At 35.6% G+C, this 25,823-nt stretch overlaps 1 protein-coding gene across 1 annotated transcript; it reads right to left on the bottom strand.

Annotated features, from left to right (window-relative positions):
• Positions 1-367: 367 nt before the first annotated feature.
• LOC130218142 (tetraspanin-10) lies at positions 368-9,863 on the bottom strand. Its single transcript, XM_056450214.1, has 3 exons — positions 9,589-9,863; positions 6,623-7,248; positions 368-1,078 (listed from the first exon to the last, which is right to left on the bottom strand). Exons 1-3 carry the CDS (start codon positions 9,673-9,675, stop codon positions 748-750), a joined length of 1,044 nt encoding a protein of 347 aa, XP_056306189.1. The 5' UTR covers positions 9,676-9,863; the 3' UTR covers positions 368-747.
• Positions 9,864-25,823: the final 15,960 nt, after the last annotated feature.

Here is a 25,823-nt window from a genome sequence, read left to right as displayed (position 1 = left end):
ATTAAGTTAACAGTACTCATTAGAATTAGTTTTTGAACTTAAATAGTTTGTTGCAATCTGTTTCTTCAAACGGTTTGAGTTATCTTAACTTTTTGGGTTTTACAGTGAACAATTGTTTTTGTTTTTTTAATATAGGGAGCCTACAGCAAATGACTATATCGAAAAACAACCCCGAATTCCCACCCCCCACCCAGGTAGACTTGTTCTATAATAGTTCTATTAACAGAAGGTAAAAGATTGCTGTAAAAAAAAAAGAAAAAAAGAATAATGTTAAGCCAAATACAGAGTAGAAGTTAGGTAAGTACAAATAAATAACTATTACATCATGAGATATATATAAACAGAAAAGATGTACGTTAGAAGGTAGAAGGTTTTACAGTGTGGGTTTAATTAAGCATTGTATACGCCCAAGATTACAGTTTTGTTTCCACTTTTTTTGGTTAGTTAGCTTAGTTGGCTGGAGTTTAGTTTGATTGTTTGTTATATTAATGTCTTAGTTTTGGCAACACTCCCATCTTTTGTTTGATTTTAATTTATAATTATTTGCATTTTAAATTCCTCTATTCACTGTTTAAGATCATTGATTTAATAAATCATTAATCTTTGTTTCATTTAGACTTGTTGGGGTTTCTTTTCGTCCAGCAAACTCACTTTGTCACGACTTATCCTTTATATCAGCATAAACACGTATCAGTTTCATGCATCAATTTGCACAATAACAAACAAAAAACAAACATCTGAACTCCTTCATTGCAGTGCCTGTAAGTACGCCTGGTGCTGAGCTCTGGTCCACCTTATCCTGTGCAGCAGACGAGCTGTTATGAACAGAGTGAGGATCTGGATGCCCAGCAGGACGATGACCACTGTGACGATCACCCCGCCGTTGTGCTCCATCCAGCGAGCGATGCTGCCCAAACAGCCGCCAAGAAAGATCACGCTCTGGACAGAGAACTCGTCCAGCTGCTGGGCGCCCACTCCGCACTGGCTGTTCCACACCGTCCCGTTCTCCAGCGGGTCGATGCAGCAGGACGGGGGCACTCCGCAAGCCTGCACCCCTGGAGCCGAACAGTTGAAATACCTGATACCAGAGAATTGGTGAGACTCACTTAAATGCGCTTGATATGACGTGGTATTTTGAAGAATGCTGATCCTGTAAACTATTGACTTCTATAGTAGGAAAAAACAAATACTATGGAAGTAAATGATCATCTTTAATTGTCATTTAAAAGGGTGGTCCACTATGATATCATATGTTAAACTTTAGTTGATGTGTAATGTAGCTGTGTGAACTTAAACAACATCTCAGTGTAAGAGCTCAAAGTTCAATGCAAAGGAGACATTGGCTTTTACAGAGTTAGCTTAGCAAAGCCTACAGAGAATGAAGTTTGGAGACTACACAAAAATGTATGCACTCCCCACAGTAAAGGGGTGTGTCCAGAGACGCTGTATGTTATAACAGAGAAAGCTAAATGCCGTCCAAATGCTGCTATTTCCACAGAGCTACTTCTGTGTCTGTATTTGGGCTTCCAATTGTAGTGGGCAGAGCGATGCTTCATGAAACACTGAAACAGTCGAAGAAATGGTGTCGAAGCTTCGAAAAGTTTTGAAACCCGTCTCTACAGTGGTCTTTTTATGTATTGCTCTGGAACAGCTTCAGCAAAGAAACGGTTAAGCAAATTGAGGTACTAAACCCCACGTTGTAGAGTTGAGGCTTAAGTGATTTAAAGAAGCGTTTATGACTAGCGTGCCGATATGTTTTCGAATCCTGGTTGATGCAGCTATAGATGTTATTTTTAAATGCTCTGTTCTTGTTATGTGTTTTGTTTTAACATTGGCCTGACATATAAATAAATATTCACAAAAAGTCAACATTATTAAAGAGTACATCAAGACATAATTTCAGAGTATTTGTACAAATTTTGATTTGAACTCGGGCCTTTTGCAGCACAGTTACTCTGTGCACAGGCCACTAAAGGCCACATGCGATAGCATTTTTTTCAATCCTGTCAGTCAAACGCAGATTCGCCAGGTCTCGAAACGCTTCTGAAATGATCGATGCTTTGAATCACTTTAGTGACCTGTGTGTTTTGGATCATGCTTCCGCGAAGTGTTTTGAAACACTTGCGCTTCGAGTTCTCCACATGTCGAAATGTCAGTTTCATGTCAGCCATCCCTAGCTATCAAAGGACACAACACAAAGACAGAAGTGCTCATAATTTAAGTTTAGTTATGTTCCACAGAATTCTAAAAAATATATATAGCTCTAGCATTTGACAAAGGACAGATTTGAGAATCTCCTCCAGTTCAGCGCTGGACTCCTCAATGAAGGAGCAGCTCCAACCATAATATAGAGACGAAGCTGTGGATTGTGAGCCACAAGTGTTTTTATTTGTTAAAAGTGATCTATTACAAACATAGTTTCTAGCGTTCACGGTATGTTGTAGAGAGGACGTAAACAAGGATGTAAACAACGAGAATTGCTGTTTGGCACCGTTAGTGATTTAGCTACAAATTCATATTTATCAGTCAAACCGCTGTAAACACCCACAATCTTCTGCAGAGCTGCAGTGTCTTTCTATGTAGCTACTTTCCGTGTGTTCTACATCTCAAATAACTCTCAAAAGATATGTATGTGAATGTTTCACATTGCTTACACATGCTTATTTTGAATATATGTGAAAGACACTTGTCAGATTTTATTTTAGAGAGCAGGCGTGAGGGTCATCTGGGTTCCATAGTAGGAAAAAACAAATATATTGGAAGTATATTTTGTGTTCAACAGAAGAAACTCAGATTTTTTGTGAACTATTTCTAAGCGTCATTTAAAGGGATAATTCACCCAGTTTCTTTCTTTCTTTCTTCTGTTGAGCACAAAAAATGTTATTCTGAAAAATGCTGGAAACCCATTAACTTCCATAGTATTTGTTTTTCTTACTATGGAAGTCAGTAATTACAGGTCTCCAGCATTCTTCAAAATATCTTCTTTTTTGTCCAGTGGAATAAAGAAAGCCAAACAGGTTGATCAGGTAAATGATTATTATATTTTGGGTGAACTATCCCCTGAACTTGAGCTTGAATAGAGTATAGTCTTACTTTGTCAACAGTAAGTAATCATAATTGGTATTTCAAAATGAGAATAACACAATAAACCCCAAAGTACTGGACAGGAATAGGACAATTATACAAGAAGTGCAAGTATGATCAAGAATAATAAGCAGGAGACAGACAGCCAAATCCAAACCGTCATCCAGAAAGCATTAAATATACTGGAGGGGCCACTTTATAGCTAATTATGTTGTATAATCTGTGTATTTAGGAAACGCTGGACTACTGCAGTGTTGGAAACTCTGACAATGACTAATGACATCAACCTGTGCCTGGATTCCCTGTAAAAACGCTTAAATATCAGTAAAAGTTTAAAAGTTTACTGTGCTAAATAGAAACAAGTTATGAGAATGCAAGTTGATTGAATTAAGCTGAATGACTTATAGCATCCGGAAAATGTTTATATCGCTTCACTTTTTTCCACTTTTCTTTATGTTCCAGCCTTATTCCAAAATGGATTAAATTCGTTTAATTGCAATTGTTGCAAATTTATTAAAAATAAAGAACCTGAAAAATCACATGTACAGAAGTATTCACAGCCTTTGCTCAATACTTTGTTGATGTACCTTTGGCAGCAGCAGCCTCAAGTCTTTTTGAATATGATGCCAGAAGCTTTGCACACCTGTCTTTTGGAATTTTGCCTATTCCTCTTTACAGTACCTCTTAAGCTCTATCAGGTTGGATGGGAAGCGACTGTGTACCGCCATTTTCAGATCTCTCCAGAGATTGTCAATAGGATTTGAGTCTGGGCTCTGGCTAGGCCACTCAAAGACATTCACTGAGTTGTTGTGAAGCCACTCCATTGATATTTTGGCGGTGTGCTTTGGGTCATTGTCCTGCTGGAAGATGAACCGTTGCCCCAGTCTGAGGTCAAGAGCCCTCTGAAGCAGGTTTTCATTCAGCATGTCTTTGTACATTGCTGCATTCATCTTTCCCTCTATCCTGACTAGTCTTCCAGTTCCTGCTGCTGAAAAACATCCCCACAGCATGATGCTGCCACCACCATGCTTCACTGTAGGGATGGTACTAGCCTGGTGATTAGCGGTGCCTGGTTTTCTCCAAACGTAACTCCTGGCATTCACTCCAAGAGTTAAATTTTAGTCTCATCAGATCACAGAATTTTGTTTCTTATAGTCTGCGAGTCCTTCAGATGCCTTTTGGCAAATTCCAAGCGGGAAGTGGCTTCCATCTCAAGTTCCACGGCATAATTGTGTATATAAAAAAGAGAATCAAACACGGAGAGTCTAAAAATCCTTTTGTATGAGGAACTACTTCCGCCATTCATTCACATCTGCAGCTGACGTCAGAACAGCAGAAACGGTTACTAATTCACCAACGTCATGACAAAAAGTGATGACAAAGTGATGACAAAACAGGTGATTTTGCTCACGTTTTAAGATTATAAAGCTGAACGACATGAAATGCCATCCGTCTACAAATATTTCCCAGTATTTCTCTGTTGCAATCTGGATTTCACAATAATTAACCTTGAAAAAGCCACAGCAACGCAATCACTACCAAATTACTGTTGTGTTACGCTAAACTGTGTACGCCAAACACATGCAGGAGTTTCTTTCTTTCTCTTTACTAGTCTGCTGTAATGAAAACAGGAGACTCATTAGAAACGAACAGATGGCCAACCAAAAAGTAACTCAGGGTTATACAAAAAGTGGCCAACACAAAATGCATACGTTCCTGATATGTGAGTCCCATCTCACACTCAATACACTACAAGTAATATGGTATACTTAGAAGACATTCTTCAGAATATCCAGCCTGATCTCACAAGGAGACGTAATTATTTAACGTTTTGTCAGTTTAGTGGCTAATTTGTATGAATTGATACAAGTTCAGCCATACGAAAGTGTATTTTAAAAAGGAGGCATGGCACCCAACCCCACTGTCATTGCAAATTGCACCGACAAGCAAATTGTCCTAAATTGTACAAATTCTTATGCCATTCATAGTCATTAAATCAAAAAGTTACGAATTGCCATGGGATTGTGTTGGAATATCTTGTTTTTGGTTCAACAGAAGAAAGAACTGTTTAGAACCACATGAGTGAAATGTTCATTTTTGGTGAACTATCCCTTTAATACAATAAAGTATTTAAAAAAAAAAACATCATTGTGCATTTATGAAATGTGCTTCACGCAGGTGAGTGGACTTGACAAACCACCTGTAGAAACACTCTCAAAAAAACAAAACAAAAAAAACCTTCCCCCTCCCTACTGTGCAATCAAACAGGACTTCAGCGTCAACGCTTGACCAAGGGTATGTCTGAAGTTGTGGCTGACACGATTGTCATAGCAGCGACAGCCAAGGAAATTAGTCCGCAATCTGCTACTGTCTGAGCTGGGGTATTTGCATAAAGCGATCTGATTGGCTGACGCTTCCATTAGCACTTGAAAAGTTGAGAAATCCACAACTTCTGCAGCGAGCAACACCGCTGAAGCAGCGCAGACAGACCCACAATTCAGTTCGGCAATGCTTGATGTCACCGATTTAAAGTGCACTCTAGCACAAACATTTCCTTTGTATAACTAGCACTTCTTGTGCGTATTGTCTCTTCTTACTGAATTGCCGAATGCCTCCTCAATTATAAGTCAATTGTAACAAAATCGTCTGCTAAATGCAACATATGCTAATTATAAAAATGTAGCCCTGTATACGTTTCTGGAGATCACAAATTATGTAGCCAGAGGTACGTATGGCTGCATGTCATTTTTAAAACGAACACTATGGGGCGGTATGATGCGGTTTCTTTCGCCGTTCCTTTTCGCTGTTCCGTTTCCTTTTTAACTCGCCATGTACGTCGGAAGACTTGAGAGACAGAGAGGAACTGACCATGACAACGCAGTTCTAGCTCAGTAAAGAACGGTTTCAGAAAGCGAGCAAGACAAAAACAGAAGCCAAAAAAATCAAATAAACAAGTAAATAACAGGGCGAGAATGTGGTAAAATCTGAAAACATGGTAAAAATGAGGTGGGGGCTTTTCTTTTTCTGGATTGTTTTTAAAACACTGTGGGTTGGGTTTAGGGAGGTTGGTGGGCGGGTCAGTCGGTGCTTTTAAAAACACTGTTGGTTGGCTTTAGGGAAGTGGGTGGGCGGGTCAGTAAGTGCTTTTAAAAACACTTGGTTGGGTTTAGGGAAGGAGGATGGTGGGTAAGTCGCTCAGTCAGTCAGTTAGTCAGTCGACAGCGGCCTCTGGTGGATTTACCTGAGAACAGCAGGTGCTAATGACACTTGCGAGAGAAATTTTAGATCTCAAAAAGCATACACAGCGGCCTCTGGTGGATTCTCGAAAACAAAAACTGCAAAAAAAACTTAGCTCCTGGGATGTATTTGGCGCTCTCCAGAAATGTATATAGGAGTACGTTTTCAGAATGAGCTTGGGTTGGTTAAATGACTAAATGCAATGTAAATGTAAAGGTAAGATGACTCAATTGAATCAACTGATGAGTTTGTACAATTGAATGAATATTGCAAACTTAACAATATGGGAAGGTGCACTCACACATTGATCTCCCAGTCTCTGTAAGTGTCTGCCCCGCAGCACTGCAGGCCAGTCTGGATCTCATCGGTGATGAACCTCAGGTCCAGGTCATCCTGATACCTCACGATAGCGGTCAACATGCCTAAACGCAGGTAGTCCTCCATCTGAGCCTGCATGCTGAACAGTGCGACTGCCGCCAGGACCTGCGCCACCACCAGAAGTAAAACCAAAGCCGAGAAGATCCGCAGAAGACACATGTTCTCTCGCAGCGCCCCAATGCATCCCGTCATGCTCAGCAGGGCGAGGACCAAACCCAGGAACAAGAAGAGCAGCATGGGGTCTGTCCCTATCCCGCTGATCTTCTCCTGAGCGAAGGATTCTTTGTTGATCAGACCCCAGAGCCCCAGCACCAGCGTAACCAGGCCCAGGGCTGTGAAGAGCAGGTTACTGGAGATCAGCAGGTATTTGAGGATGTAGTCGCTCCAGCCGGACGTCCCGAGAGATGCTGGACTGAAGCGGAACCTCCGTGATGAAGATCTGAGGGGTTCTTCATGGCTGGACAAGCTGGAGCTGGTGTGACTTCCTGAACTCTCGTATGTTCCCAGGTATGAGGCAGCGGAGGCTCCTTCTGATTTCCTGACATCCTGCTGGATGAGGTTAGAGGTCATAGGTTTATGACCTTGCATTTGAATACACTTTAATGCATTTAAATGTGCTTTAGTCTGGGAAACATTCACTAGAGAGTTTTTGTGCATCATCATCAGCAGTAGTAGTAGTAGTAATAATAATAATTATTATTATTATTTTTATTATTATTATTCTTATTATTATATGTATATTTTGATATTATTATCTATAAAATATTTTTTATTAGTTTTATTTTAAATATATTTTAATTTCTATATTTTTCCATATTACTGTAAAATGTATAATAACAAAATAATAATAATGTCAATGCATATTGTTTTTTATTATTATTAATATTATTATCACTATGACTTTTTACTAATTATTATAGCATATAATTATTAATGTAATAATTTATTTGTAGCAATTAATAATTAATTGTAAATAATGATTGTAAGTAATCATAATTATTAAGAGTTGCTAATAATAATAATATTAATAATCATAATACCTATAATAATAATATTATGATTTCTCATAGGTTATTCTAATATTATTTATTTTAAGAATGCTAACAACAATAATATAGATTATTATTATTATTATTATTATTATTATTAGCTAAAATATTATATAAATTATTAGTAATACTAATCATAAATATTATTATTATTATTAATAATATTATAATCATAATCATCAACAGCACGAATATGGCTTATTATAATTAGTTAAACATGTCATAATAACATAAATATGTGTATAAAATAACAATCATCAGTTAGGTTACCCTAATAAATATATATTATGATTATTCATTAGTTATGCTAACCTATTATGCTAATACTAATACTAACAATATTGATAATATAAATTACTATAATGACAAATTTTGATATCAATTATTAGTAATAATAAGTTATTATCATAAACAATATGGCATATTACAATTAGTATAATATATGATAATAACGTTATTATTTATAGCAATAAAAAATGTATCATTAATAATGATTGTAATTTATAATGATGTACCCTAATAATTATATATTATAATTATTCGTTAGTTATACTAATCTACAATTTATATGAATAATACTAACAATAATAATATATATTAATAAACAAATTATATCAGTTGATAAGTCTGATAAGTCATTATCATCATAAACAATATAGCCTATTGTAATTAGTATAACATATCATAATATTGTAATTAGTTTACCCTAATCATTATTTATTATGATTATTCCTTAATTATACTAACCTATACATTTAATTTAAAATACTACATATAATTATAATAATAATAATAAAAATAATATAAATTACTATAATAATTATAAATTATGATATCAATTTAGTTATTATCATCATAAACAAAATTACATATTATAATTTGTATAACAATCACATAACGTAATTATTTGTATAAATTAATAAACATTAATAATGATTGTAATGATAATAATGGCTACCCTAATAATTATATATGATGATTATTCATTAATTATACAATAATAATAATAGTAATAATAGTATAAGTGACTATAATAATGACAAATTATAATATTGATTATTAGTATTAATAATGATAAGTTATCATCACAAACAATATGGCGTATTATAATTAGTATAACATATCATAATGTATAAATTAATAATTAATCATTAATAATTGGAATTATTAATAATGTTAACCCAAATAATTATATATTATGATTATTCATTAGTTATACTAATGTATAATTTATATGAGTAATATTAACAACAATAGTAGTAATAGTAATAATAATAATAATAATAATAATAATTGACCGCAATAATGGCAAATTATGATATCAATTATTAGTAATAATAATAAGTTATTACCATCATAAACAATATGGCTTCTTATAACTAGTATAAAATATCACAATAACCTAATTAGTTGTAAAAATTAATAATTAATCATTGATATTGATTGTAATTGTAAATAAAGTTTACCCTAATAATTATATATTATGATTATTTATTAGTTATAGTAATCTATCATTTATATAATTAATAGTAACAATAATTATAATATAAATGACTATGATAATTGAAAATTATGATATCAATTATTAGCAATAATAATGTTATCATCATCATCATAAACAGTATAGCTTATTATAATTAGTATAACATGATTAATAATCAGTAAGAATAAAATATAATAATATAATAATAATCTTGTATCATTGCTTGAACTTGGAAAAAAAGCAATTAAAAAATAATTATATTTGTTGACGAGATTAAAGAAACATTAAAAGCACAATCCCTTGACACATTCAGTGACCAGACATTTAAAGACAATAAACATAAATAAATCCGACTACCTTTGTAATAAGAGGCCTGTTCTCTCCATTCTGATTCCTCCTCTCCCAGAAAAAGAGAAATCTCCCAAAAGACGGAAACCACCCCATTCCTCCCAAACAGCAGGAGCGGACGCTTTCTGTTCCCAGGACAGATGTGTGTATGCGTGTGTCTCTGGTCTGCTGTGTGAAGGGGCCGCGGCGCTGCTGTTTCCAGCATCATGTGAGAGTCACAGTACTGAGGATTACAAGGTCAGAGTTCACGCTGTCCTGCAGGCTCACAGAAACACTAAACACTGCGTTAGTATGAAGCTGCACTGTGAAGAAGAGATCTATTCACAAGTAATTATCTGCACCAATATCGAAATCTGATACATGGAAATGACTTACAAGTTCATATTTGGATTTTACATTAATGCATTAATTAAATATACACTCACCGGCCACTTTATTAGGTACACCTGTCCAACTGCTGGTTAATGCAAATTTCTAATCAGCCAATCACATGGCAGCAACTCAATGTATTTAGGCATGTAGACATGGGCAAGACAATCTGCTGCAGTTCAAACAGAGCATCAGAATGTTAAAGAAAGGTGATTTAAGTGACTTTGAACATGCCATGATTGGGCTGGTCTGAGTATTTCAAAAACTGCTGATCTACTGGGATTTTCATGCACAACCATCTCTAGGGTTTACAGAGAATAGTCAGAAAAACAGAAAATATCCAGTGAGTGGTAATTCTGTGGGCAAAAATGTCTTTTTGATGCCAGAGGTCAGAGGAGAATGGCCAGACTGGTTTGAGCTGATAGAAAGGCAACAGTAACTCAAATAACCACTCGTTACAACCAAGGTATCCAGAAGAGCATCTCTGAATGCACAACACGTCCAATCTTGAGGCAGATGGGCTACAGCAGCAGAAGACCACACCGGGTGCCACTCCTGACAGCCAAGAACAGGAAACTGAGGCTACAATTCACACAGGATCACCAAAATTAGACAATAGAAGGTTGGAAAAACGTTGCCTGGTCTGATGAGTCTCGATTTATGCTGCGGCATTCGGATGGTAGGGTCAGAATTTGGCATCAACAACAACATTAAAGCATGGATCCATCCTGCCTTGGTGGTGTTATGGTGGGCGGGATATTTTCTTGCACACTTTGGGTCCATTAGTACCAATTAAGCATTGTGTCAACGCCAGAGCCTACCTGAGTATTGTTGTTGACCATATCCATCTCTTTATGACCACAGTGTACCCATCTTCTGATGGCTCCTTCCAGCAGGATAACGTGACATGCCATAAAGCGTAAATCATCTCAGACTGGTTTCTTGAACATGACGATGAGTTCACTGTACTCAAATGACCTCCACAGTCAGCAGGACTCAATCCAATAGAGCACTCTTGGGATGTGGTGGAACAGGAGATTTGCATCATAGTTGTGTAGGCAACAAATCTGCAGCAACTGCGTGATGCTATCATGTCAATATGGACCAAAATCTCAGAGGAATATTTCCAGTACCTTGTTGAATCTATGCCATGAAGGATTAAGGGAGTTCAGAAGGAAAAAGGGGGACCAACCCGGTAGTAGTAAGGTGTACCTAATAAAGTAGTCAGTGAGTTTATTTTGAAATGATTGCAAAATGGATGCTTATACATTTTTTCCCTAACCATCCAAATATGAACTTGTTTGTCATATATCATATTTCTATGTGGGAGTTATGATTAATCAGTGCTTTACGTTTATTTACTTACTTTTAAATAGGATTATAGGGACCTCAATCTCTGATCTGATTTGGTGTTAAAAAGTTTCAAAAAACAAACTTTTATTGACATTGCTAGTAGTTTAACATGGTATACCGCGGTACAAAAACAACACACAGGTGACAATCTGGCAGTTTTTTTGTGACTTTACAGATTTATTTCTGTGTATATATATATAATAAATATAAAAACGCAAAGCATTATCAGAGCAGTCATTGTGGTCCCATAATGCAATTTAAAACTTAATTTAAAAAAAAAAATCAAAAACTCATGAATCGTGAGATAATTGCTGCCGTTAATTACTGGATATTTTCCAAAATATAAATTTAAGTTCAGATTTTTGTGCAAGAAATGTATGCAAATTAGCACATACTTAATAAAACCTTGCCTCATTTGCATATTTAAGAATGATATATTAAAAAATGCAAAAAATAAAAGTTTGCAATCAATCAATCAACTTTTTTAATATGGTGTTAACTTTTTAACCTGCAGTGTCTTAGTTTAAAAAGCATTAAAGGAGACCTATTATGCCCCTTTTGTAAAATGAGGTGTAAAAGAAGTCTCTGATGTTTGTGAAGTTTCAGCTCTAAATACCTCACAAATAATTTTAATAACTCTTTGAAACTGCCTCTTTTAGGCTTTGAATCAAATTTTGCCGTTTTGGTGTCTGTCGCTTTTAATTCAAATGAGTTTGTGCTCTCGAGAGGGCGGAGCTACAAATCCTTGTGTGTCAGCATAGTGGCAGATTCAAAACAGGACTAATGTTATCTCTGTCAAAAACTAAAAACTGGTGTAAAAACTCAAATGGCGGACGGCTGCTTCTCCCTCAGGGCTGTCTATGCGAATTAGGGAGAGATCGTCACTAATTCTAATGGAGAATGTCAATCAAAGTGTTTCTGCAGACTGTTATTATGAAGTATGATTAAAAAAAAATTATAATTAATACATTTTTACCATTAGAGGCTGGCTATATTCACACACTGCTGTCACACAACTGTGTTTAACCCCCTTTAAACTTTATAGTTCACCCAAAAATTAAAATTTCATCATCATATACTCACACAAGTGGTTTTAAATATTCATAACTTTATTTTTTGTGGTCGAACATAAAATAAGATATTTAAATAAATGTTGAAATATTTTCATGAATAATAGGAACAAAAAATCCTATGGAAGTCTATGGCTGTAAACATCAGCTGCTGTTGAAAACGTAAGCAGGTATGATTCACAACACCAAATGCTGCTGATGTACTGCATGCATAGATGTGCTGCTGGTGTGTGTGTGTGCGGTTGTGCAGGCATTCTCCTCAGCTGGCCTCTGTATTTTGAAGTGGAGAGCGCAGCGCAGTAGGTATTCATGGAATGAGCAGAGCAGATTTTTCCTTCTAGCAGCTCCTTCCACACCACCTGAGTCCAGAAATATTACTCATGCAGACGCTGCTGTCTGTGCAAACTCCATTCAACTCTGCTCTGCTCATGGTCACTAATTAAGTTCCTCTGGTCAGTCTTATACTTGTTAAGCTGGTTATTTGAGATTTTTTGTACATAATAATAATAATAGAAAATTATTATTTTTATTATTATAGTAATAATAAAACTAATGTAATTGGTATATATTATATAATAAACAATGGTAAGTATTATTAGTAATAATAATAATATCAATATGACTACTGCTGTTATTGTTGTTATTAAATTTAATTGATAATGATTTATATTATTACTACTAATAAAGTAATTATCCATTAAATAATTTAAAATAATATTATATTAATTCCCTGGATATTTTACAATATTAAAATATAAAGTCTTAGTGTAGTAATTTTATATCATATAACATAATAATGTATATAAACAAATGGTAAATATTATTTTACTTATAATTACGCAATAGTTGTTATTAACTTTAATGGATGATGATTCATATTGTTAATATTATTACAGATATTATATTATGTGTGTGTGTGTGTGTGTGTGTGTGTGTGTGTGTGTGTGTGTGTGTGTGTGTGTGTGTGTGTGTGTGTGTGTGTGTGTGTGTGTGTGTGTGTATGTGTATATATGTATCTGTATCATCACAAATATTATAGTCTATAATGATTAGTATAGTCATAATCTTTATGATAATTAGTTATTATTTAAATCCAAATAAGATTTAGTCATTTACATGAATAGTTATTGGTTTTGTTTGAACATTTATTATTAGTATCATCATCATCATCATCATCATATTATTATTATTATTATTATTATTATTATTGTATTATTATTATAAAAATGAATAAGTAATTATCTATTATGCAACTATACAATATTATATTCCTGAATAGTTATTGCAAATATTATAGTATGTAATTAGTGTAGTATTAATCATTACATACTATAATATTTGCGATAAATATTAGTTATAATTTTTAAAAAATTGTTATTAAATAAAAATAAATGTTATTAACATAAATAGTTATTATTATTTTTTATTATTACATGTATATTATTTAACATGTATTGTTATTATTATTATTATTATTATTATTATTATTATTATTATTATTATTATCATCATCATTATGAACCAGGTTCATAATGTAAATATCTATATGGCTGTTCTAATAGCAGTGCTCAACATAACTGAGTACACCTCATTTTGAAAATGAACATTTTTATCCATTTTCCAGTAAATATAGGTCATATATTCTGGTGCATTTGAACAAAACAGATTTACCAAATGTATATATTTATTAAAATATTTTTTAATCACCGAACATCTTTAGAAGTAGAAAGATGATATATTTAAATTCATGTGAAATATTGGGGGAAAAAATTACAAACTACAAAATTTCAACAAAATGTACAGATTTTTTTTGGTTTCTCTAGATTTTTTTTGCTCCTAAATATATATAAATTGGGTGTACAAATCTTTTAATTATAAGAATTTTGTTAGATTATCTCCAGATTTGGCTTCAGTACTGACTTATCTAATGTATATGCAGAAATATAAAGCATATACTGCATATAGAGTATATACTGTAAAGCATCTTATAGAAAATACTAATGTAAATGAGAGATTTGTGAGAGGTGTACTCATATATGTTGAGCACTGTTTAAAAGCATCTTTATAATATAACCTTTGTCCTTCAAGTAACTAATAAATCCCAACAACAGCTTTAATAGCATATAAATGTGTAACATGCAAGTGGCTCTGCAAATATTTGCACTGCAAACCATCTATGAACAATGGAGCATCTGAACTTTAGTTTGTATGTATGTATATATGTATATATATATATGTACTGCATCACTCTACAAAATGCATCATTCTTTCTTCTCTCTTGACAATTTGCCTGTCAGTACAAATTGATAATCGCTCAGACAGAATAAGTGCTAGTCTGGTATTTTTTTGATGGAAGTCTATGATATTTCCCCCCATTGTTATGCTGATAAATGAAGTCCACCTGTAAAATCTGGCGGCGGGTTGAAAATCATGTGCCAATTTGCACACGTCAGCCGAGATTCTGTGGCGCGGGCTGTAAATTTATCAAAACATATGCATCGCCTCGGCTCGGAGCCTCCTTTTTTAGAAGTATATCATTGGGAAAGTTTTGCAGATGATAAATTAGAGTGAAAACCTTAACGTGAAGTCAGCATGCGACAGTAAAGGTGTCTGAAGTTCATTAATTCTCTTTTTGCTTCTGGCATCAAAAAGACTTCCATGAAAATTCGTTGTTTGCTCCTCTGCTTTTTTTCCCACTGGCTTGCCATATTCCCCTTCAACAGAAATACACTCTAATTGACCTACAGATAAGCCCCGCCCCCTTAGTTGCTGTTGCTAACTCAGACAAACAAACAGAGTTGCTGACAGTCTTACAATGACATCGGTCCAGGATCAACACTATACATGCACCGTATGTTTCAGTTCACACTATTGATTACTGCCTTTTTACCTGCCTATTATTAAGATATTAACTTAATATTATTACACTGTAAATTACATGACAAATACAAATATGGGGCATCATGGTGGCTCAGTGGGTAGAACTGTCACCTCACAGTAAGAAGGTCACTGGTTTGAGTCCTAGCTGGACCAGTTGGCATATCTGTGTGGAGTTTGCATGTTCTTCCCATATTGGCGTGGGTTTCCTCTGAGTGCGCCGGTTTCCCTTAGTGTATGAGTGTAAATAAGTTTGTATGGATGTTTCCCAGTACTGGGTTGCAGCTGGAAGGGCATCCGCAGTGTAAAACAGTCGGCGGTTCATTCCGCTGTGGCGACCCCTGATGGATAATAAAGCTGTAGGAAAATAAATTAATAAATGAAATACAAATATTTTTGTCACCTATTTTCACTTATTTTAATAAGTTAATCAGGTTTTAACTAATATTTTTTTGTTAAACAAGGATTAACATAATATTTTAAGTCAGTTTGACTAATGCGAGTTGAGATGACTAGAAAATGTCATTTGATTTAATTAAGTAATTTAAAGCCAGTAAGATTTGTATACAGTGTAGTACTTATAAAGTATGATCTTCCCAATACTACTTCCTTAAAAGCTATCGATAACCAGCAAATTTTGGCATCACGGTGGCACAGTGGGTAGCACGATTGCCTCACAGCAAGAAAGTCGCTGGTTCGAGCCTTGGCTGGGTCAGTTGGCATTTCTGTGTGGAGTTTGCATGTTCTTCCCGTGTTGGTGTGGGTTTCCTCTGAGTGCTCCGGTTTCCCCCACAAGATGTGGTATAGGTGAATTGGGTTAGCTAAATTGTCTGTAGTGTATGTGTGTGACCGAGAGTGTATGGGTGTTTCCCAGTGATGGGTTGCACATGGAAGGGAATCCGCTGCATAAAACTTATATGCTGGATAAGTTGGCGGTTCATTCCGCTGTGCTGACCCCAGATTAATAAAGGGACTAAACAAAAAAAAAAATGAAGTAGCAAATTGAATTAATAGTCTTAGTTAATGGTTTGTTAATGACATGAATTGTACATTAAATTAAAGTTTAACCAAATTAGTTTACCTTTAAATCACTTTGCTAGTGGCCATTTGATTTAGTTGCTTATCCAAGGCAGGAGTTCCCAAACTTTTCAGCCCGCGACCCCCAAAATAACAATGCTAGTGACTCGCGGCCCCCAATATCTTCTTAGGTGGTTATAAATATATAAACCTTGCACACAACAATGCACACAATAGGACCAAATCTATTCATCGATTAAGCGTGAGTGCCGTAAAAGGTGTCAGAAAGTTCAATGTGCTGGATCTTGCGTCTTTAAAATAACGTAATCACCCTAGGAGTCACAAAAAATCGAAAGGCTGATGGTTTTTTATTTGCATGTTGTTTTTTTAACGTAACTGTTACCTACTTTTCTGTAGGTTATTGATAAAATATGGTAAATCTAATAGTTTGATCAAATTAATTAAATAAAGATCACATTGTGTTAGTATATAATGATTGTGATCAATTAACAAAGTTAGCAGAGTTAAAACCATTGTTGCTTCAAAATACCTAGAACAAACAGTTCACTGCATAAATGAAAATTAGGGGTGAGCAGGGACAAAAGTACTGTTTTTCATTAATCTCATTTTAAACTAATGTTTTAGACAGAAGATATATTTTTGCTGTAATTACTAACTCATAAATGTGGTCTATCAATATCAGGTGGTATTTTTAACTAATGTAGAACAAAATAATTTCACTTTTTCAGTCGGGACAAAAGCAACACACTGGTGGCTCAAAAGTAACACAACAATATTAGCAATAATAAAAGCAAAAGTTACAATTTTCTAAAAATGTTTTGAATATTGTTTATTATTATTGGCAATATGCATTAGTTTTATAAAACATGAATCAAAACACTAAAAACTCTAATGTGGAAATGAAAAATAAGATACTGTATGTCTATTATCCGTGGGAATGTCTATTATTAATATTATTAAGATATGCCTATTATCGTTTTAAACTGATAAACCAGAGTCTCATCTCATATTTCCTTTAAGAGTCAGTTGTGTCACTCCATGGTGCATTTGTTATTCACACGGCGGACTTGTAGGAGGAAAAACTGAATGCTTCACTAGTGAGAAAACAGTTTAACAGAGCATCTGCAGTGTGAGGATAAAGAATGAGCCTCCTCCATTCAGCCTCTTTACTTTCTCTTCACTTCAATTTTACTCTTTACTTTTTCTCCTTTACTTTCGTAGATAAGGAAACGATGTTGTACTCACTCCGCTGAAGACATCCATTAGCCTACATATTTACTTTCATTTGTTAAGCGCAAAGATTTGTTTCAAAACTATTTCTAAATTCAGTTCTAATTTCCAGCAAACAAATAAAAATAATGAAGTGTGGTCAAAAAATGGGTTATATCCAAATACACATCCTATTCTTACGCCCCATATTGTGACGCAGACGTCTCCAAAACCTGACAGGTGGACAAATCTAAACTTGATTTTATTAAAACAAATATAGATATGCATATAATAAATATACTGCTAATAAAAATAACATTACACAAATGCAAATTGTCATGATTAAACTGAAAAAGCCCCCCAAGATGAAGGCATAAAGGCAGTGTTTTTTTTAATGTAGAAAACAATAATTATTGTAATATTTTAATTATTCTTCATTTGTAAAGATATTTGCGTAATGCTGTACATCCTGTGTGTATTAAGCAATGTGTACGCAATTAAGGCGCACAACTAATGCGCTCTGCACTGGACTTTAGACCTTCTTTTAGATGGTCAGTGGCACGGTCTATTTTAGTTCCTCAAAATAGCAACGCACCAACAATGCGCCTTAACACACTTCCTTTCTAGACCGGAAAAGCCATGAGTCCACAAAGCGGCACAAATGGATTTGCTATTTAAACAACGTGGTGCAAAACGGTAAAATTACTGGTGCGTTGGTCTGAAAATAGCAAGACATCAGGCCAAACACGTCTTGTGCCTTACTGCGCCGGGTGTATCATAGGGCCCACTAAATCATGTTGCACTAAATAACCTGTAGATTGATCATTCCTGTGATGCATGAAAAGAGAAAAACATCCTATAAAAAAAGAAAAATTAGCTTTTTGCACTTAAAAACTGAAATTCGGCCCTAACCGCGGGAGCCGAAATCAGGTGACATTTGGCAGCTCCATCAAGAGTTGCATGCTGAATGTGCTGTTATGGCCTGAAAAGATGTTGTCAGTATTTTGAGAAAATCGATTTGTTACTTTCCTCCTATGTTACTTTCGTCCCCACTCTCCCCTATCCGATAATTTACTCACCCCCAAGCTATCTCGCATCCTAAATTCTGTATATCCTTTTTTTCATCAGACAAACACAGTCAGAGTGCTTTTAAATGTGATCTTTCATGCTGTATAATGATGTTGGATGGTGACCCTTTTTTGATGTTCTCAAAAGTGCATAAATCCACCATAAAACCAACCCATACACCACCAGGGGGTTAACACATGTCTCATGAAGCAGATCGAAGTGTTATAAACCCAATTATAGGGCAGAAAAGCGGTGCGTTGTGGCATAATAAAAGCTCCGCTGCTTTCATTGGATTGCTTGTCATTTGATTTGAATGGGTTTTCACTCAGATTTTCTTGGACCTGTCAGTTTTCCTTTATTTCTTCATTTTTTTTCAGAACACTGATTGTTTCTCTTGTGATAAAGTAGATGTTGATCACCTGCATTTCTTATGGTTAGATAAAGAGTGAAAAGCAACTACTGCTACTTGAAACTGTTTCTAATCCGCACTAATAGGAATCAGTGACTCAATCAGACTACAGTCACAGTGTGTTTTCTCTGTTGTTTTTATTCTCCCTAGAGATATGGCATGTGCGTTTGATTACTTTTTCATTTCGTAATTTAATGGACTGATCATGGGGTTCTCAATGGTGGATTTAAGTTACAGAAGTGACTGCATCTGATTTGCCAGAGTAAGTTTAGAATTGATGTGTTGTTCTTACAATTTACAAATACAGCTCAACTCTGACCACATTTCTAACTTGCATTCACTCATTGCTTAATAACCCATGACAAAACATGATGTCCAAAACTGTTCAGTCAGTATTTCTCAGTGTACCAAGAACAATAATTATTTTTCTGTAACTAAATCAATCTCTGATTTGTTTTCCCTCATCACAAAATTGAGCTTAATGAGGCCAAAAATCAAATACTTCAGTTTGTGTCCCAGAAAATGACCAATAACAAGAATTACTTTGACATTACACATTTATTTAATCAATTTTAGCGGGTTTTCACCAAGTGTGCCGCACGCCTCCTTTTGATGGACGCTCCCATCCATTAGATCGCTGCAGTACAAGTCAAAAAGCCCGCCTCCTCTGTGTTAATAATCGAGACTTCATTAATTACACTTGCAATAAAATTTCCCGAAAGTTAGTTTTGGTCAATTAAGGCACTGGTTATCATGCTGATATTAGCTCAGATCTTCATTTTTGTAAAGAGTATGTTTTAAGCCAGTAATTTAATGCTATAAAGATGGGGCATGTCATCGGGATTGACAGTCGTGATTGACAGTTGTGATTGACAGCTTCTCTAAGCAGACCGTCTGAGCTTCGGGAGGAGATTAAAGCACCAATGTTAGATTTCTGTGTTATTTTAGCATGATAGAATGAGTTTTTCAGCAGTAAACTATACTTTCTGACCTACAGGATCTGATGCATCACTGTTAATTCGGTTAAATGTGGGCTTTTGTTTGCTGATGCACGCCGAACGTTATCATGTCAGGGAAAACAGGTGATCGTTATCTAGCAGTAATTCTTTTATGGGTCTGAAATAATAATTAGGAAGCCAGAACTAATGTTATCTCCACATTCATCTCCTGTAACGTTATTTGAGCTTGATTTAAAGTATGTCTCTGACATTTTGAGTTTCGGCATGTTGTAGAGTTAATCTACTGAATTTGATGTTTCAAAAATATTAAACGCTCTAGAAAGAGAATCTTAAATAACAAACAGAGCTGTAAATTTATATACATCATTTACCATTTGCTTTTTATTTGAAAACTCCTAATAAACATTTAAATCAATGTAAATTCCTCTTTGCTAAATATAATTAAGCCATCGAATAAACCAAAAAAGGCAAAGAAAAAATAATAAATGATATACAAGTGATGTTGCAGCGGCTGATAGACATCAGTTGATGTATTAATACTACTAAGTTCATTGTACAAATTGATAAGGATTTTTTAATATAGTGCTGGGAGATGTAAATATCCTGTTGATATTTAGAAATAAGGCTGTATTTTTTTCTAATATAAAGGCACAATGTTTCCCACATGGCATTTAGCTGTCCATGGTGTGTTTACCTTGGGTCCAGTTGATGGTTAATGAATGATACAAACCTTTCTAAATATGTATGTGATGTTTATGTTATTGTTCATATTTTACAAGTGATATTACTACCCCTATGAAGATAACAAATACCAACAACCCTGTTATAAGAGAAGTATTTTTTGTGCCCATAGCTTAGTCTAATTTAGGCTAGAGTGTATGAAAGATAATTTCTTTTGCAGTGCAACATTTATAGTTTTTTATAAACTTATTAAAAACAGCTTACATCACAGTTTTTTAAATTAATCTTATATTATTACTGTCACACCCTCTGCTTGCTCCTGTAGTCCCAGTCACCGCACTCAATCACCATCCACCAAACACCACACCCATGAACACTCGCCTGATTACTAATCACCAGCACACTATATATACTCACCTCATTCATTCACTCACCAGCTGGAATCAAAGTCGGATGATTCTCCTCGACGAGTCTCCTGATTTCTCCTGTGCTCTTCCTTGGATGTTCTCCTCCTGTGGATGCAAATACACCCGTTTCAAGGAAGTGACTATTCTTATGTTGGTTTTGCCAAAGAACTGAACTTACAAGACTAATTTCTGTTGTTGTTTTGATGAATCCCTTATCCAAAGAGCACCGACCAAATATTTGAGCTACCCCCGAGCGCTTTTTGTTAGTCTTACCAGCTGAACTGTTTGTGTGTGAGATCGCTCACCTTCTACCACACCACTCACCTGCTTCAGCTATCTGCTATTGTTGCATCGCAATAATAAATACCCTTGAATCGTGCCCTTGTTTGTCTTCCTTGTGTGGCCGTAACAATTACATGTTTTTAAATGTAAGTGCTTATTTAATTAGCGAGCCTTTTGTTACAGTGCAGATACGGGTGGTCAAATGAGAAGTTCAGGGGGCGTGGTTAATTTGACGTACAATCGTTTGGTTGGAAGCTTGATTCGGGAGCTCCGCCTCTGGCTTCATCTGGTAGTCCCTTCTGCGCATGCCCAGGCTCCATTTTCAGCAGTGCTTTGCGACAGTTTTTGCCCGTCATGAGGTGTTTTGCATTCAAAGCGTTCAATGGGAAAAGGTGCTGTTGCGTCACCTATATTTTTTACAGTCATTGGTTTTCACATACTCAAAAGTGGCATGATATGAATTGTCAAAACTAAGGGTTGCTTCATTTGGTGGTGTGTTTTTCTGTCAATCTTTTTGCAGGTCATATTCATTTGCAAGTGTTCATGACTTTTTAAATGGGTAATAGGTGAATGCGTTAAAATAAAGAAAATTAAAAATAAAGATTGTGGGAAAAAATGGCCTGCTCCTCAGTCTTGGGTCTTAATTACACTTATTTTAATATCTGTACAGTCTTAACATCACAGCTGCAGCTCTGTGTAACCAGAGAATGGCATAAGAAGGCGAGCGAGAGAGCGAGAAACCTTTGAAAAACACTGTGAGTGGGCCAGATTATTCTTTTCTGGCACCCTGGTCTCTGTGTGGTGTCATTATTTCCATAAAGTCCATGCTGGCTTGTTCTGCTGGCCGGGCCTGTGCATTGGATCAGAGCGTATGGCTGATGATTAGTGCAGCATCCAGGAGCTTCAGGCGGGTTAGAGGTGGAAACAACTGCCTGCTGCTTTTACCTTCATCATAATTTGATTGTTTTGACAGCGTCCTGCAACTGCTGAACACAGATCAGTAGCAGGTTGTGTTTCTGGGGTTAATGGATGTTAAGAAGGAGTCGCCAATAAAAAGGTGGCCTCCCTTAAAAATGGAACAAACATGAATCTCGTGCTTCCTTCCTATTCCCATTTGCGCTTCCTCTGTGGCTTTGTTGTCAGACTTTTTTTCATGTGGAATTACATCCGTGAGCTCTACTGATGCCTGTTGCCCGGACGTTCTGAAACCTTCGGGAGGAATTTATTACTGGGATGTCCACGAGATTGCGCAAGTTATGAGTCTGTTTGAATGTGAATCTCATGAAAAAGCTCATGTGCAGGTTGTAAATCTACAAAAAAAATCCAATAATTTTCAGAAATATGTTTTTACATGGAAAGGTGAGGCATAAAGCGAAAAACATGAGTCTATCATCTGTCCATCCATCCATCCATCTGTTCTTCTTTAACATCTGTTAGTTCTTCTTTTTCCCATCCCTCTATTCTTCTTTTATCCATCTACCCACCCTTGTTTTTTTCATCCATTCATTCATCCATCCATTCTTTCTTTTTCAATCCATCCATCAATTAGTTATTTTTTCCACCTGTCTCTTCGTCTATATTTATTCATCCATCCATCCATCCATTGTTGTTTTATCCATCCATCTAACCATCCATCTCATCTATTCTTTAATTATCCATTCATCCACCCATCATTTGTTTATCCATCTATTTATTCTTTATCCATCCATCCTTATTTTATCCATCCATCCATCCTTATTTTATTCATCCATCCATTCATCCATCCACTCATCTATTCTTCTATTATACATTCATCCATCCATCCTTCTTTTATCCATCTATTCCTTCTTTATCCATCCTTCCATCCTTCTTTTATCCATCCATCTATCCCCTCCATTCTTCCTTTATCTATCCATCCATACATTCATACCATCCATTTTTAATCCATTCTTTTTAATCCATTCATCCATTCTTCTTTTATCCATCCATCCATCCCTCCTCCTTTAATCTATCCATCCATCCATCCCTCTAATCTATCCATCCATCCTTCTTTTATCCATCTATTCATTCTTTATCCACCCATCCATCCATCCATCCATCCATACTTCTTTTACTCATCCATCCATATATCCCATCCATTCTTCTTTTATCCATCTAATATATTTATCATTTATCCATCCATACATTCATTTATTCATCCATTCTTTTATCCATCCATGCATTCTTTTATCCGTCCATACATTTTTCTTTTACTTATTTACTCATCCATTCTTTTATCCATCCACCTATCCATCTAGCCATTCTTCTTTTGTCAATCCATCTATCTCCTCCATTCTTCCTTTATCTTACTATCCATATATTCATCCCATTCATTCTTTTTAATCCATTCATCCATTCTTTTATCCATCCATCATCTCATCTATTTATCATTTATCCATCCATGCATGTATCGATCCATCTCATCTATTTATCATGTATCCATCCATCTCATCTATTTATCATGTATCCATCCATCTCATCTATTTATCATGTTTCCATCCATCCATTTCACCTATTTAGCATTTATCCATCCATCCATCTATTCATTAATTTATCCATTCTTTTATCCATTCGTCCATCCAGCCATCCTTCTTTTATCCATCCATTCATCCAATTATTCTTCTCTTTTTTTGTCCATCCATCTATCCCCTCAATTCATCCTTTATCCATCCATCCATCCTTATTTTATCCATCTATCCATCCATCAATTTTTCTTTTATCAATCCATCCATTCATTCTTTTTTTATCCATCCATTCACGTATACTTTTATCTATTTATCAATCCATTCTTCTTTTATCTATCCATCCATCTATATATCCATCCATCAATCCCATTCATTCTTCTTATCTATCCACCCGTAGCATGAATGTTTCTTTTTTACGTCCCTCCATCCCATCTATTTTTCTTTTTTTATCCATCCATCCATGCTTGTTTTATCTATCTATCTATCTATCTATCTATCTATCTATCTATCTATCTATCTATCTATCTATCTATCCCATCTCTTCATCAAATTTCAGTTCTGGTTCAGCATATATTCACATTTCTGTGATCTTTAATCAATATAACCTCTGAACATTTGGCCACAGTTAAAACATTTACTAATATTTAGAAATCTTTAGCTGCTTTTTTGCACTAATATGCAGTTTTTCTTGCTTGTGAAGAGCCTTTAACGTAGAAGGTTGATGCCTCGCGTTGTTTTTATAACTGTCAACATGTTATACCAATCTGCTTTTGTTGTTGCAGTATTGCTTCGCTTCTAACTGGAGCGGATCCAGACATTTTTCAAAAACTCAAGGCGCTCCAGAAGACCCTGATCTCTCCTGCATTCTCACACTGACTGGTTTGGATTGGATTAGCAGTGCATGTTTGTTTATAGAGGATCTCTTTTCAACGCAGGTGGAAATTCATCTCACTTTCTGCTTTATAGATTTCTCAAGCATGACCTTGGATGAATCTGAAGGGTTTGTAAGCCATCCTTTCACCTTTAATCATGTCAGTTTTAAGACTCCATTAGGCCCAGAGTAGTCTTCTGATAGTTCTTTGGCCAAATTTGCACAATATTTTCTTTTTGTTTAGAGGGAAAACTTCTAAAGCTCTTGTACAGTCTGTAATTTGTTGTAGCGGTGGGATTCGACTGTGTCCGTATGTGTTCTGCATCATGAATCTTTTTTCTGGTCCATATGTTGCAAACTTCATTTTATCTGTCCATAATACTTTACTCGCCCAGCCAAAACGACTAAATCACTCAAGCTTTTCTCAAGCATTTGAAGACATTTCCATGTGTTTGAGCTAAAGTGATACCTTTCCATCAAGAGGAGACAGTATTAATGTATTTTCATATTATTATTCCTCATGCATAGTATTACTTCAGCCCAAACTTTCCTGGAACACAAATCCCACATATCTACAGAAACCAAAAAATCATTTGACGGTGAACTGGTAAATTCTTGGGCGATTACTAGACAATTAAGTGTGGTTTATTTATATTAATAATTAATTTTGAGACGATCACATGCTTAAATAACCAGAGTTTTCCACTCTCCTCTACTTTCTAGCATCGAGTTTCTCTTTTCAGAATCGAATGCTTCTGCTCTTTCCTCCATCCCCTCCCTCTTCCAGATTCTCTCCCCGCTTACCTCCAACTCCCTACCCCTTTCCAACGTCGAGTTACTCCTCTACTTTTCTTTTTTTCAGCGTCGAGTTGCTCCGCCAGTTCTCCTATTTTCTAGCATTGAGTTCCTCCGCTACTCTTTTCTTTTTCTCCATAGGCCATCACTCCTCAAGCTCTGACTCCCCCAGAGTCTCCCCGAGCTTGTTCTCCCCTGGAGTCCTGCCCAGTCCATCTCCCGCAGGAGTCTCCATCGCCCCTCCCTGTCTCAGACTCCTGTAGGAGACCCACTCTACAGCTCTAACTCCCAGGGAGTTGCCCCCTGAGCTCCAACTCCCCCCTCAATCACTCGTACCTTTCCAGCAGCCGGATGTAGCATTAATCTCTTGCTT

This window comes from Danio aesculapii, chromosome 3, assembly GCF_903798145.1.
Source record: "Danio aesculapii chromosome 3, fDanAes4.1, whole genome shotgun sequence".
Taxonomy (NCBI): domain Eukaryota; kingdom Metazoa; phylum Chordata; class Actinopteri; order Cypriniformes; family Danionidae; genus Danio; species Danio aesculapii.
Note: the sequence above shows the minus strand (reverse complement) of the source record. Positions and strands in the feature narration are given on the sequence as shown.

Bases quoted from the DNA above. Each gene is read 5' to 3' on its own strand.
- LOC130218142 (XM_056450214.1), bottom strand. From the start codon at position 9,675: ATGGGGTGGTTTCCGTCTTTTGGGAGATTTCTCTTTTTCTGGGAGAGG. The intron at 7,249-9,588 runs GTAGTCGGATTT...AACCTCATCCAG, and splicing joins ACAGGCCTCTTATTACAAAG to CAGGATGTCAGGAAATCAGA. The intron at 1,079-6,622 runs GTGAGTGCACCT...CTCTGGTATCAG, and splicing joins AGAGACTGGGAGATCAATGT to GTATTTCAACTGTTCGGCTC.